The sequence below is a fragment of the Diadema antillarum genome, unplaced genomic scaffold (genome assembly GCF_040938485.1).
Source record: "Diadema antillarum isolate AM-2024a unplaced genomic scaffold, OU_Dant_1.0 seq00001203_RagTag, whole genome shotgun sequence".
Classification (NCBI taxonomy): domain Eukaryota; kingdom Metazoa; phylum Echinodermata; class Echinoidea; order Diadematoida; family Diadematidae; genus Diadema; species Diadema antillarum.
Window position 1 is genome coordinate 242,962 of NW_027271996.1, and position 16,744 is coordinate 259,705.

The following is a 16,744-nucleotide window of genomic DNA, read 5'->3' on the forward strand; positions in this document are numbered from 1 at the left end:
TTCCTGACACTTTGTCACAGGTGCTTCCATCACAGTGGCAAGGCTCTACACATCCGAGGCCATAGAATGCTCCAGGGCACTCTGGTGGATCATGCAAAGAAACAATAATGGATTCACTATATCAGGTACTAATACAAAGCATTTAAATTCAAACAGTGAAAGGAAAAAACAAACTTTGCACTATCAGTAAATGTCACAAGAATGATGGATTGTTAAACAGATACTGTTTGAGTCACATTATGCATCAATGATATTCCAGATGTTTCTGTCACTCTATAATTATTTTCAAGAAAGTAATTTCCAAGTAACAGATGTAATACATGATTGCCGTGATTAAGTTGCAAAGTCCATAAGCAAAAAAAAAAAGACAAAAGCAGAAAATGCCACACATAAAACTAAAAGGCATATAACCCTAATACTTTAAATTTTTGTCAGTACTTCCTAATGCTGAGATATTGCGAAATGAAATTCCATTACATTTTTTTATCCTTACCAAACATTTTGATACCAACTTAATGGCAAGTGGACCTATAAAACGGGTGTAAGAACACATACGTCGCTGAAATTTCACTACTTCTACATATGACTGTGTGTAACCTATGGACAAAAACAGAAATTGTTCCAAATCATGTAAATACTTTCTAGAAAGTATCATAACTTTATCAAATAGTGTAAAATACTACACACACACACACACACACACTCTCTCTCTCTCTCTCACACACACACACACACACACATACACACACAGAGCAAAAAAAGATTGAAAATTGTATAAGAAAATAGGAAAGGAATAAATTGTGTACACGATAAATAAAAAAAGCAGCCTGTTTAATTTCCTTTGAGGAATTAATAAGGAAGTTATAAAAGACACTTGCACAAAAACAAAAATCCTATAATTTCTAAAACTTCATTCAGTGAGAAATAACCCTAAATATGATTTTTTGCATGTACATTAGCATAGATTAATTTATATAAAATTAAAGGAAAGGACTTTCGTAAATTCAGCCATACAGCTTTGTACATGATTTCATCCTCTAAGGGATTGGATTGAGAAAAATTAGCAGAAAATTCAGAAAAGCATATTATCACCTTGGCAGTTTACTCCACCATAGATGTTGAAGAAAGGAGCACACTCCCTATTTGGACACTCTCCTGTTATCTTGTCACATGGTGCATCAAATAAACAGTGGCATTTATCTGTGCAGTCGGGTCCATAGTAACCAACATCACAGACATCTGGGACTGATAAAAGAATGAACAAGTGAGGTACAAAAATTATACTTTATTGCTTGCTCCTTTTCTTTTTGCTGGATAAAGACATTAGGGCAACAGCTACTACAAGTATTGATGCAATTGATACAATTCTTCCAAAATCAACTTCTTAAGATAAAAAAAACTTGAAAAATCCATTTGACCCTTCTCTCTCTGAAGTACTAAAGTTTAAACTAAAAAGTGCTTTTGACAAAGTATTGTAATTATTCATTTGTCCTTCTGCTGCCCAATTTCCACTGTATCCTAGAAAGTTGCTTTCCAAACAAAAATGACACTTGCCATTTCACTATTCTCACTTTAAAATGTTACCATGAAACTGGTCTTGAAAACAATGTTCTGTAAATTTCAGCACACAAAGCACTTTATGGGCACTAAGCCTTCATGTACTGTTTCATCCATGAGTTACTACAAAATGTCATTTTCAACTGATTTTAAAGAAAGACATTTAGATAAATTGCTACTGAAGAGGATGTGACAAAAATGCACCAAAGCGTATCCCAGGTATGGCATTGTGTAGGCCCACCTCGTTTTTGTAAGATTTGATTTATTTGATTCCTGTATCATCATAGTATATGAACATACATGAACATACAAAGGTACATACATTGTTGGAGCCATACATAAACATCAGTTCTTACCAACATATTTTATTCTTCATTGCCTTTACACAGTGTACAGTGGAAACGTATCAGCAACAAAACCGTACAACGAATAATACCGTAGGGCTACAGCTTAAGCTTAAGCTTAAGGAGGGAGGGATGACTTGCGAAGAGATAGGATAGTATTAAGGAGAAATGAAAAGGCTTACACAAAGTTAGTTCACCTGGATCACTGATCGGTAAGGCATGACAAAAGCATGGTATGGTGCCTATTTGAACAAATTGAAATCTTATATCCCTAGGCATGCTACCTGCCTAGTTTGGAGAAAATGGGTTATGATGTTAATAAGAAGAAGATGAAAATAGTTAACGCACGACGCACCTAGAACGCCGGACGAAGAGCGATCACAATGACGCACTGCGAGCTAAAAACTTGCTTAGACCAGGTAAATTTGATATTCCGCACTCAACGAGTTCGGGAACCTCTCCGCACGTTCCTGAAAGTGTCCGTTCACTTGCCTAAACATGTTCGGGTATTTCCGCATCTTCGGGAGAGAGAAAAATTTTCGCCGTCTAAATTTTGATCGAGACCAAAATTTGGAAGCGGAAATGAACTTCCTGACACCTTCGGCAATTTGTCCTGAGGACATCGTCAGGACATCCCGCCTGTCCGTAATCCTTCCGCTCCGTCTGCAAACGCTCCTGAAAGAATCCCGCGGTGTGGGGAAGCTTCCCGAATGAAAGCGGAAGACTCCGTTGGTGAGCAGCCTTAAAACTAGGGTAACCTAGTATCTCACCAACGGAGACGTCTCCGCGACGTCTCCAACTTATCAGTCGCAGCAGTCACGGAGACGTCTCCAACATAAATATGTCTTGCGGTCTCACCAAAGAGACGTCTCTGAGACGAGTTATGGCAGGTGTCAAAAAATATCATATGAGGGAGCCGTCGCAGGATCACCTGACTTGATCTAGACAGGATGTCAGCACGCAGATGGGTCACGTGGTTTCTAAAGTAGGTCAAACAGCGTCAAATAGAGTCGCGGAGACGTCTCCGCGACCTCTCACCAGTTTATCTCCAGCAGGTCCCGACGACGTCTCTGATACCCCCGTCACACTAGAGGCGGAATGAGCCGGAATGACGTTGGAATGAAAATTCTTCCTGCATTCCTGCATACTCGAAGTGCATTCTAAAAATTCTGACGACTTTCTGAGTGCGTTCCAAACATTCGGGCCCATTCTTGTGGCCAGACCGAATGTTTTACCCATGCTTAAAACATTCGAGGAGCATTCGGAGTGGAGAAATATCGATTTGTATTCGAAGGGTATTCTAACTGGACTCTGATTGCATTCTAAATATTCCTACCGCATTCTAAATATTCCGACGGCATTCTAACAACATTCGAAACAATCTGATCTCATTTGAGGGAGAATCGGAACGGTGTTGCGCTTCAAATTCTGCCAAAATATCTCAAATGCTCATACAATTACCCCCAGTTAAGTACTGGTTAGTGAAAAGGTGAGAGTAAATATAAGAGTTTGGGTTAGGTTTCGAGTTAGATTTTGGGTTAGTGTTAGGATTAGGTTCAGGATTAGGAGGAGGGTTAGGGTCACGGGAAGAGTCTGGGGTAATTGCCCAGGGGGTAACTGGCCTAGACACCTGGACACTCTCTTTCAAGGAGGTGCTGCTGGAGGACAGCAATCTATAACAAAGCAATATGGTCCAAGGATGATCCGGTTGAGACTGGTGAAAATCACCATTTTATACGCTGTCGGAGACCATTCCGGCGGCATTCTTGACACACACGGGATATTTGTGTTGCATTCTAATTACATTCTAGGTGTATTCTAATTTTTCGGGCTGCATTCTGTTTGAATTCGTGAACATTCAAAGTATATTTGGTAGCCATTCCTGGAACGTTCTGACCGCATTCGAAATGAGTTTGTACTGCATGCGAGACGCTTTCCGACCTTCAGACTTCGGGCAGCAATCGAACCGCACTCGTGCGGCATTCGAAGTGCTTTCTAAAGATTCTGACCGCATCCTAACAGTATTTTGAATATTCATACAGCGTTCCAAGTACATTCGAGCAGCATTCGAGAGCTGATTCATTCGGAATGTGCAAGAAGGATTCGAAGTGCATTCCAAGTATTCGAACACATTCCCTTCCAAACTGTCAGAATTTGAATTTTTCTCCCAAATGTGGCGCGAATTTGGAAAATCTTTAATTCCGGCTAGTTCTGCTTGATTCGTGCTGATTCCGAATAAGTGTAACGTGGCTATGAGACGTCTAGGAGACATCGCGGAGACATCGCGGAGACGTTTTAGCAGTCGCGGATATGGTTAGCCTCCGCGACGTCTCATTTCATTTCATTTTTTCATTTTCACACATGCATGTTCACATGCATGTTTTTTTTATTTTCATTTCCAATCAAACACAGGTAATACACTTTGACATGATTACATATATTGGAACATAATAATACATATTGGTTCTTAAAAGAACTTCATGGAAATGGAAATTGAGGGGCTGCTAAAAAGCGAACTTGTAGATTGCAGTCCCCTCACTTACGTTACATTACTACAATACATATTACTTTATAAGACAATACAACGATACATGTACCGTACAAGCTAATCATTGAAAGTATACAGTTTTCATTCAATCGAATCGGATGGTTACATGAAGTATACGCTTTCACATGTATACACATACACATAGACATAAACATAGACATAGACATACACATACACACAAGCACACACACGTACCCACATACACATACGCACACACACGCACGTACACACACGCACGTACACACACATGTTTGCATCCACACATTGTGCACACACAGAAGAGAGTAGGGAAAGAGAGGGCGGGAGGGGGAGAGGGGGAGTAGAGAGAGCAAAGGGCAGGTCAACATTCTCGATGCAGGGTGAAGAAAAAAGAACAATAGTTCCAAACAGTCAAACTAATCATGGGGTACATATGAGCTAATCAAATATTTCTTTAAATTACTAGAGAATGATTTCAAACTAATGGAATCTTTTATATTTTTCTCAAGGGAATTCCAAAATTTTGGGCCACTGTAGATAAACGTGGATTTTTTAAATAAAGTTCGGATAAGGGGCAAATGGTATTCATCTGTTTGACGAGTGGGGTATTTATGAATATTTTATTCTTATTAAACATATTTTCAAAAACTAAAGGAAGTGAATTATTATACAAACTGTACATAAATTGACCACGGTAATAATAATACAAATCCCTTACTTTCAAAACCTTATTCACCACAAATAATCCGTCAGTATGGGAATATTTGGAGGTATTACATATTACTCGAAGTGCTTTTTTTTGTAACAAAAATAATAAATCCAAATAAGTTGAATGTGTATTTCCCCAAACTATAATTCCATACGTTAAATAAGGTAAAATTAACGTTGAATATAACATCAGTAACTTTCTAACAGAAAAACAAAACTCTACTTTATTAATTACACCTATGTTACTGGAAATAGTGCGGCATATACAATCTATATGCTGTTTCCAAGAAAGCTTACAGTCTACAGTTACACCAAGAAATCTAACAGAATAGACCTGTTTTATCACTTCATTTTCAAAAATTATATCATGTGGCAATTTATCAAGGGTATTACTAAACAACATCACATTTGTTTTCTGCAAATTAAGCGATAATCTATTTGCTCTTAGCCATTGCATTATCTTGTTCAATTCTATATTCATGACATCAACTGATGTATGAGGATTTGAATGAGAAAAGAAAAAATTAGAATCATCTGCAAATAATATAAACGAAAGAACATTTGAAAATTTTGGAAAATCATTGATGTAGATAATAAAAAGTAACGGCCCTAGTATACTTCCTTGTGGAACTCCACAATCAACTGAGCGCAAAGCAGATTTTTCATTGTTTATACAAACAAATTGTTTTCTGTCTTTCAAATAGCTTGTGAACCACTCCAAGGCCTTCCCACGTATACCATAATGATTAAGTTTATAAAGAAGAATGTCGTGGTTAATCGTATCGAAGGCCTTGAGAGGTCTAGGAAGATTCCTGCAGTATGTTGAAACTTATCAATTGCTCGAGATACTTTTTCAGTGAAAGATAATATTGCATGTGCTGTGCTATGTTTCTTACGAAATCCAAATTGATATTTTGACAAAATGTCATTTATATTTAAAAAATCTATAACTCGAGAATATATTATCTTTTCTAATATCTTAGATATATTAGGCAAAAGTGAAATAGGTCTGTAATTATTCTATTCTTCCCTATTACCCTTTTTAAAAATTAGAACTATTTTTGATATTTTCATAACATCTGGTACCTGCCCTTGTGATATTGATAGATTAAAAATATGAAACAAAGGATCAACAACATAGGGTATTATATTTTTTAACAGTATATTATCAATATCATTATAACCAGAACTTCTTTTAGAAGGTAAATTATGAACAATATCTAAAATCTCATATACTGTTACAGGGGAAAAAAAGATTGAATTTTGATTACCTACGTCCAGATAATCATAAAATTCTTTAGTAAAACGGAATATTTGCACAAAGATTCCGGCCAACAGTTGAAAAATGTGAATTAAATATTTCTGCTATCATACGTAAATCTTTTATTTCAAATCCATCATTCTTGATTTTAGAAATAACATTTCTTTCCTTATGCTTATTCAATGTTTCATTTATCAATTTCCAAGTATTACTCATATCATTTTTAAACAAATCTAATTTTCTCATATAATTCCTTTTTTCTTTACGCAATACCATAGTGAGAGTATTTTTATATGCAGTATACTTATCACGGGATTGCTGTGTTTTTTTAGCCTTACTTACATAATACAAATTATTTTTACGATTAATTGAACGTAATAATGACTTTGACACCCATGGCAATCTTGGATCACGTTTATAACTACCCAACTTCTTTTAACTAATGGAATATGTGTATGAAAGTAACAATCTTATTTATAAAAATTTCATAAGCTACATTCGTATCTTGCACCACATATAAGTCAGACCAGTCAATTTCCATCAAAGATTCTTGAAACCGGGCTATATTCTGAGGTGTAAACTTACGCCTTCTTTCATAATTCTGAGGTATTTTAGTCTTTAACTGTAAGGATGAACACATATAAATAGCATAATGATCAGATATATCCGTAAATATAATATATCCGCAACTGATGGAGACTCCTCGGAGACGTCGCGGAGACGTCGCGGAAACTTCGCGAAAAATCGAACATGTTTAAATTTCTTGCGACTAATCGGAGACGCTGTAATTTTCAGTAGACGTCTCGGGGACGGACGTCGCGGAGACGTCTCTGCAACCAGCAAAATCTGGAGTCGCGAACTAGTCGCGAACTAGTCGCGAACTAGTTTAAAGCCCAGTGAGATACCCCCTTAAGGGAGGCGAGGTCCCCATGCAATCCCCACAGCCAAACCTCTCTTCCACTGATTAGGAAAAGGAAATTTTGCCAACATACAAGGAAAAAGAGGAAACAGCACTCTCTGCTCCGAGTAAACTTTGTTTTTGCGCCTTTTTCAGAAGTAATTTACATTTGAGGGATTTTCAATAGTTTTTTTTCCCTCACTGGGATATTTATTATTCTCTTTCATCTGTACAGGTATTACAACATATTTCAAATAACATATACTTTTTCGAATTCAATACAATATACATCAAGAAAAAAGGTGTCTAAAGAGACACCATTTTTTCTGAAACATTTGCAACGTATGATTATTTCTTGCAATAAATTTCTCTTTTTTTTTTAAATTCATGAATCACCGGACAGGCGTCATCTCCACTAGGGCGAAAGCTCGGTGGTCTAGTGGAGATGACGCCTGTCCGGTGATCAGGAGGTCGTAGGTTCGAATCCTGCTCGAGTATGTACGCCCATGATTTTTTATCATGGCTACTACTAAAACACTGATCAATTCAGTGCTTATTTACGTCGATGTAGGGCAATTTGTCAATCAGTTGCAATGGAAACATCTCGACGGAAGAATTTCATGAATTTAAATAACAAAGCAGTACCCGCTGCATGCTATAAGGATTAGAACCAACACTTGCTGTCGGGCGAAAGCTCGGTGGTCTAGTGGAGATGACGCCTGTCCGGTGATCAGGAGGTCGTAGGTTCGAATCCTGCTCGAGTATGTACGAACATGATTTTTTATCATGGCTACTACTTAAACACTGATCAATTCAGTGCTTATTTACGTCGATGTAGGACAATTTGTCAATCAGTTGCAATAAATTTCTCTTTATCATAATATTCCGTTATACTATGTTTACATAAATCAAAACGAGGTATTATTTTTCTTATTTTACAAACATAAATTTCATATCTCACAAGCATGGTAATACAATTCAATGCCGAATTGTTAATACCCCCAAAACCAAATGATTTATTTTCCGTCTCATACTTCAACCCACAATCTATAAACATATTGACACTCACTCAAAAAATGTATTTAAGTCTCAACATACACATTACAAAATGAACATTCTTTTCTTTCAGCCAATCCAATTCTATTCTCATCTTATTTATATATAAAATTCTATTAACTATTTTAAACTGAAACAATCGTAGATTAACATCTTCCGTGCTCTTGAACTGGGCCATCGAAAAAGATTGCCATTTCTTTTCTTCAAGTTGTATCAGTTGTCGCCCTTTTAAAAATCCTTTACATTAATATACATTATTTCTATTCTTTAACAAAACAGCATAAAAATGTGAACATCCTTTACGATATTTTATAACCAATTTTAAAATATCAGGTATAATTGGTTGACAAAACTTTTCCATATTATTCATACTTCGACCACAACCTGCTTTTTTAACCGCATGACATATTTCAAAATAATCTAAAAAATTAACGTCAACAACATATTTCCTCTCAAAAGCAGTAAATGATAACACATTTCCTTCTTCATCTAACAAATCATTAACAAAACGAATTCCTTTTTGATCCCACTTTCGTTTGAAAACCGACACATTCCCTATAAATCTTATTATTTTTCCACAAAGGTTGACATTGAAAATTATTACAATAAACCGAAAGTAAATCACCGTAAGCTGTGAATACTTCTTTCCAAAAGGGATTACACGTATGTGAGGCTTGTTCAAAGAAAAAATCATCTCCGAGACTCATATCTAATTGATGGGTCTGGGGTAAAAATATACTCAATAATTTTTCTGACCATTTATCCGTTGTAAATAACAATCGCCTAATCCATGATATTTTCAATGCTGTAACCTGTGTGTAAATATTTATCATTTTCAATCCACCTTGAGCATATGTCTGAGACATTTGAATTCTGTTTATTTTCTCCGGCTTCCTTTCCCATATAAAACTATAAAACACATCATTTATCTCATTCAAAAAATTACCTTTAGGACTTGGCAAAGACAAAAACAAATAATTCAATTTAACTACAATTCTGCTCAGCACTGTTAAAGAGCGTTTACGCCAAGAGTTAATTTTTTTCCTAATCACTTCCATTTTTTTCATAATAATTATACTGAACAGTTCTCTCTAAATCAACAACAAAAAAAGTATACCCAGATACTTAAAACCTCCTTCATACACCCAATGAAGATTCCTTTCAGGCAACATTCTATCTTCTTTATTCTTACATTTCCCTATTCATATTACTTTTGTTTTATTTTCATTGATTTTTAAACTAGATATATTTGCAAATCTATCAACAATATTCGTTGCTATAAATAAATCCTTCTCTGCACCATTTAATGTCAACAGTGTATCATTCACATATTGAACTATTCTATGAATCATATTATCTATTTTTATCCCTTCAAATGAATTGGGTCCAGAAATCATCAAATTTAATATTTCACTGCACACTGCACAGATTTTTAATAGTTGCCATCACATCGTACATATGTAAAATACATCGTTTAGTTCGCTTTAAATGTGACCGCCCAACTCAAACATAACACAAGTGGAACTAGGTCATGTTCAAATCAAGTTGAATCAAAAAGAAATTACATCAATGTGAACTAAATGACAAAGGAGCAACACAAAAGTGCAGTTTATACTACAAGCATATTTATGGTCACATGTGTAATAAGAATAAGGCAGTACATTTGATTCAACGAGGAAGCAGGAGACCGTCAGCATAAGCCAACTTGACTGGGTTGATGGCCTCATTGGGAAATATCACTCAGATTTGCCTCTCACAAAAAGCATTTTTTTTTCTTCACATTACAATGGTATGCTTTAAAGGGAAAAGAAGATGTGAGTGAGTGCTATGCGGGTGAAATAGGTGTTATCAGTACAATGATACTATAATAAATTCAGACCAAAACATAAACAAAATTATATCGATTATCATACTTTACTTTACAAAATATATCTAGTTAAAATATATTTCTTTTAACTAGCTTTGAAAGAAAAAAAGACACGTTCGTGTTTTTAGGGAGTCGGGTAAAACATTCCATGTATCAGGTCCGTGATGCCTCACTGACCTAATAAAGCGCTATCTCAGCATCACTCACAGCTGGAATTTGAAGCAATAAGGCAAAGCGTTTTTTCGGCTGGTGTGACCTCCATGACGGCTAGCAGTCAAATGAGAAAAATTGAAAGTCGGCTCCCAATGTACAATCTTGCCCTATTTCCTAATACTGTCCGCATATCTAACTCTTGTTGCAATTGTGTTGTCCGCAAGTTATCCTGATCGTCTTCGTTCATGATTTAATCATTCCTGGTGTAATGTTTCCGCGCTGCGCGGCTACGATTAACATATTCCGTGGTATTTTGCGCTCTTCCGAAGTGATTCCTAGGACACTCCTAGGAATGTCCACAGGCAGTCTGCGGACATTCCGCGGACATTCCGCAGAATGTCCTAGGACAAGCCGATTCCACCCCTTTTCCGTATCCGACACGGACAGGATGCCGAAATGAGTGAATTTGCTTCCGCCAACCTTGCGAAGCTTGTCCGCGCCTTATAGTGGACGTCTGCCCGTGATTAAGGTACAAATGTTTTCAGAAAATGCAAAGGAAGTGCACATACACTTTTTTTTTTCATTACAGCATTCCTGTATCGAACGAAAGACATTGACATATTTTATTTTATTTGATTTGATTTGATTTGATTTAATTGCTTCTGTATCATCATTGTACATGCACATTCATGTACATATTTATATACTGTATATGCATACATAAGCATAAGCTGTTCACAGAATATTTTTTGATTCATTGCCTTTACACAATGTACAGCAAAACGTATAAGTAATACAACAATGAATAATACAGTGGGGCTACAGCATAAGGGTGGCTTGATTTGCGTGCAGCCCCCGTACATATTGAATTTTATTTTTTGATGATGAATAGACTTCAATTTCCAACTTACATTTGAAGACCTGAGATCCATAATTACAGATGTAAAAACGAATTAAAAAAAATTGTACACAAGTTAATACAGAAATGAAAAATTCTTTCCATTTTTCAGTAGCCCAAGGTAAAAAAAAAAAAAAAAACCTGCATCGAATATTAATTTGAAATTGCATACTAGTCTATGGAGTTTCTTTCTTTGATTTTTTTAATTTAAATTTTCTTGACATGGTACTTCCGTTAATTTGTTTGTTCCTTCCAACAAGAATCCATACTTTCGTTGATTTGTTTGTTCCATCCAACAAGAATCCAAAGTAGTAAATTGAACAATACCTCACTCTTGGTCTTTCGTTTGTCTTGAAAAGACCTATTATACATTGATACCATAAATTCTGATAAGACTGGAAATGAAAAGCAGAGCCGGTTTTTATACTCACTCTGACAATTTTCACCAGACCAGAGTTTCGCACAGGGTGAATTTTTACAGACTCCAGAATATCTCTCACATTGACTAAAGTGACAGTGACATGTTTGAGTGCATCCAGCTCCATAGGTTCCACTGGCACAATCTTTGATAAGTGATGGTGAAGAGGTCGACAATGAAACAGACTAATGTTGTCTAAAAAAGAGAGAATTCATCAATTACAAGTAAACTGAATCATCTGCAGCTCTTGTAATGAAGTAACTGTGTTCTATTCAACATGTGTCTGCCATGATGATATACAACCTGTACCTTGCATCAAAGCCAGTCTGTTTTGTGTGTGTTTTTGTTTTTATTGAAAAGAACCAAAGCTCTGCATATACAAAACACGACATCAAAAACAGTCCTTCTCTACCAACACAACAATACGATGTTCAAAGAAAGAAAAAGAATGATAATGAATGAATGAATGAATAAATAAATAAATAAATAATTGAATAAATCTCTCCATGTCTTAAATTACAGCAGTGCTTATACTTAAAAAACAATATACAGGTTTCCCTGTTAGTGTAAATCTAAACACAACCCAGTTTAGAAACGTCCTAAGCTATTTCTAAATTGTATGGAAAATTTCTCAAAATGCACTGGTAGCTTTCTTTCTGCATTCTTGTAGTAAACTCGCTTTTTTGAATTAGCAAATGCAATAAATGTTTGATGATTCAATTCTGTCTGCTGAAACTTACATCTAATCACATAATATTTGAAACACATAAACAAAAAGCTTTAAACATATCATAGTAACTGTAATTTTCCGTTCCAAATATGTAATTGAAATTGCCATTCTTTGACTGTTTTGTTTATGGCTCTTATCAATAGCATTTAATAGAGTCCCCCACAGTTGTAATGCTATTTTACAGTCACAAAACAAGTGTTTTACAGTTTCAGAGTAATCTGGGCAAAAATAACTAAAAAGTGATTAACTTCTCTTTATCCTATCAGGCAAAGATGGTGTATTTGTAAAGCCGAGTTGTTAAAATAAAAGGATTTGATAAGAGGGAAGTTGCTCGTGCTTGATCAGTAATAAATGACGTACATTTCCATAGATTAAAACTAGAGTAACGCATGTAACATTTGATAATGTTTGCATTTTGAGGGTTTTCCACTTTTCTGTCCCAATTATGGTGGGACCCTAAAGTCCGAATGGCAAGTTATCATGACTATAATTTCCAGTTTATCAACTGACTGAATATGCAAATGAAGGACATTCAGAAACTGGTATCTTCTACGAGTTAATTTTGATAGGTCATAATTTCTCATTTACTTGAAAAGTAATGATTGAATTTTCCTTAAACTTTCGAAATAAAAAGAATAAATTTACATTAGGTTCCATCATCAGCACAAGAACAAAAGTAGTGTGATTAATATAATAAATACAATTTTTAATTAGATCTGGTAACACGTGGGACATTTAAGTAACTCATACAGTGAAGGACAACTTGTGTATAACACAATGGAAGTATATATTGAAATTTTGCCAATTATTTAAAGAAATAAAAAATCCCTTAAACCATACAGAATAATGAATTTTCTATCCAGTACTCAAAATGTTGATCATTGTGGTTTTGTAAATTCCTGGCATTCTTTAACTGATCTGAAACTAGATTTCGTACAGTTTTGCACAAAGCAAAAAAAAAAAAAACCAAATGAAAAGGGCTTTACGCATTGTTTTAAAGGTAGATGATATAGAAAGAACCTCGATATTGTTTAGTAAATCAGGTATTTATTCAATATATGTTCGTTGGAAAAGAGTAAATGTGATTTTGTTGCATCAATGTTTGTGCGGTTTTGCACCACCACATCTTTCGTCAAGAATACATTTAAAAGAACACAGCTATAAACTCCGTAATTCTCAGGTTCAAATTTGGTTACCCAAACCTAAAACAAATTTTATGAAAAGAAGTTTTTTCATTGTCATTGGTCACCCGGAACACAAAAGATATACATTGTTTTTGTAAGAAGATGAAAAATGAGATCCAGACTTCCTAAGATGTAATTTGATATATTTGTATTCATATTCTCAATGTCTTTTTTATATAAAGTATTGTTTTATTTATCATTTGGTCACCGGTTCCAAATTTCCGGTTTTAGATATCCCCTTCTTCATAATATATATGTACACACACTCAAATACATTTTTGTTGTCGTTGATTAGTATTTTGGTTAGGTATTTAGCTGTGTTAAGTTTAGTTCTCTGAGCATATCTTTATCGTTTTTTGTCCGGCTATTTCTATTACTGCCATTATTTTAATATATGATATTAAGATGTCGACTGTGAGTCATTTTGTGTATATTTTTTTTATTTGCCACTGAAATAATTTTGATGAATTTATCAATTTGTCGACTTCATACCCATGGTTTTATATGAATTTTAAATGTATGTCAAGTGGACCCCTTTCCAAATCAGCTGTGCTGAAAGGGCTATCCACCCTACTGCTGGAAATAAATGAATAAATAAAAGAAATAAACAAAAAGAAGTTACTATGTACTTCATAGGTTTTCATTTACTATAAGACATTATTTTGCTTTATTGTGAAACATTTTACCATGTTGATTGAAGAGATAACTTAACCTTTCCTTTATTTTACAAATTACAAAGTTTTTCTTTTCACAAATGAAGTGTCAGCAGATAATCTTTTATCAACCCAGTTTAGTTGTTTAATTCATCAAACGAAATGAATGTATTGCACACGTATGTTTGGTGTTGTGTTATTTGCTTCCTAAAAGTAATAGATGTATAACAAATTGTAATGATTCTCCAGTATGACAAGTATTTTCACAATATTGAGAAACAAAGTAAAACAAAATAGAGCAATCTTCCTGGTCCACACGTTATTGGAAAATGAATTGGTTTAGATTATTTACAGAGTGAGTTATTTTCATTATTTCTGTTTTCAATTTAAATTCAGATGATTCAATTTCCAAAGTGATATAAAGCAATATACATACCGCTCACTTGAATACATAATATTTGTAGAAACTGAATCACAAGAGTTTCAACATAACATGTATAAATTATTATGACTATATAAACTTAGGTTTTTAGATAAAAAAACAAGCATGCAATACAATCTTATTTTGAAATTCTCTATGGAAAAGAGGAATTCACAAGAAAATCATAGCCTGTAAAATTTGTAAATTACTCTATGGGATAGGAGATGAGGGCATCTTCAGTCGAGACGTTTTTCATTGCAACTGATTGACAAATTGCCCTACATCGACGTGAATAAGCACTGAATTAATCATTGTTTTGTTATTATTCTTTTTTTTTTTGTAATAGTCATGATACAAAAAAAAAATACATACTCGAGCAGGATCCGAACCTACGAACTCCTGATCTCCGGAGATGTCATATACCCTCATCAAAATAATATATTGTTTAAATTAGGATAGTTTATGTACAAACTAATAAATCATTCCCTGTCTTTTGTGTTTGATTCCAGTTTATTCAAAATAAAATTCTACATTCATATCCCACTAGACAATCTAATAAATTTCATTTACCACTGTGTAGGATAACTTTTACAAAATCTTTATTCTCCTTTGCCGAGCCTAAATTCTGTAATTCGCTTGATAGCAGCATAAAAGAAGATTTAAGTTATAATGCCTTTACTTTTAAATCAAAGAAACTATTAATCCTTATATAACTGGGGACTTGTATTTTTAAAGACGCTTATTTGTTTTTAACTTTGTTTGATTTATTTCATAATAATTTTCACACATTTTTCATACAGTCCATATCTCGGTAAGATTATAGTCTCATGTGCTTTGGCATCGACCATTGAATTCTTCCTCCTTTGCTCCTTTCCCTGTCCTCCCCTTCCTGACCCTTTTCTGACCTTTGACCTCCTGTCTATTCTTTCTACGCGTATGTAAGAGAGTTGTTATGTTTCTGTCTGTGCGTGCGTTTGTGTGTGTAATTATTCTATGTTCTGTTTCCGTAGCAATATGTCTTATCGTTTTGTTTGATTATACATGTACCACAATTTGCTACTTACGAGGGGACTGCATTGTACAAGCTAGGCTTTTTACTCTGCAGTCCCCTCCATTTTCGATTTTTTTTTCTTTGTTACGATTCAGTTACACTTTGTCCATGCGTGTTTTGTCTTTATGTAAACAAATGACGTGTATTTAAATCTCATTTGAATATGCAAATGTCACATTGTAGTTTACTTTGTTTACATGCAAATGTCATATGGTATACTTTCGTCGGAAATGAAATAAAATGAAATGAAAAAATGAAATGAATATAGGTGTACTGATGACAGCCATGAATAGCCTCAAAGGTAATATTTAGATCCTTACTTGTATCACAGTTGATTCCTTGTGTCCCTATGTCACAAGAACATCCAAATGGGTCAGGCAGGCAGAACTGATTAGGACTACAGGTGTCAGCTGGATCACCACGGTATGTACATCTGAACTCACAGTTTGGTCCAAATCGATTTCCACCATTGGTTCTGCAGACTAAGAAGAAATCAGTTAACACACCAATGCAGTAACTTGTAACTACACATGCATTTCAAACACTTTCCCAGAAAATACTAGTGTCACTCCAGACGTGTATACATACGTGCATCCATTGACTGTGGTGATGTCATCGAATGTGTATACCGAGATTGCACACTTAACAGTACAGTCAGTCATTTGCAAGGAACATCAACATGTCAGTCACCTGCAGTTCGCACATAGGATCTAGGAGGCCTCGTGCTTTTACAGTATCTGGCATACTATTCGAGACTTCCATCAGCCTGATGAGCATCAAGTAGGCTGGGAACATCGCAAATACATGTAGTTGCACATCTGGACTGACAGGTCTCAGACATAATGCACTCCGGCGTACACATGTCTTTGTTGTGAAATAGTTGGTACATCAAAGAGGATCTGTAGGCTGTATGCATCCATGTGACAAAGCTGACACTGGCTTTGTCACTGACAGAGTTTATACTCAAACGCTCACCACCATTAAAGGACAAGTTCACCTTCATAGACATGTGGATTGA

The 16,744-nt window shown here is 35.1% G+C and overlaps 1 protein-coding gene across 1 annotated transcript in view; it reads right to left on the reverse strand.

Moving 5' to 3' along the window:
* Positions 1 to 45: 45 nt before the first annotated feature.
* The window catches only part of LOC139744690 (tyrosine-protein kinase receptor Tie-1-like), a 40,287-nt gene continuing 23,588 nt past the window's right edge, over positions 46 to 16,744 (reverse strand). Inside the window, exons 5-8 of the mRNA XM_071655113.1 lie at positions 16,047 to 16,208; positions 11,701 to 11,832; positions 1,106 to 1,245; positions 46 to 81 (exon numbers count right to left, since the gene is read on the reverse strand). Coding sequence (XP_071511214.1) covers positions 46 to 81; positions 1,106 to 1,245; positions 11,701 to 11,832; positions 16,047 to 16,208 — 470 coding nt within the window. The remainder of the gene's footprint in view (positions 82 to 1,105; positions 1,246 to 11,700; positions 11,833 to 16,046; positions 16,209 to 16,744) is intronic.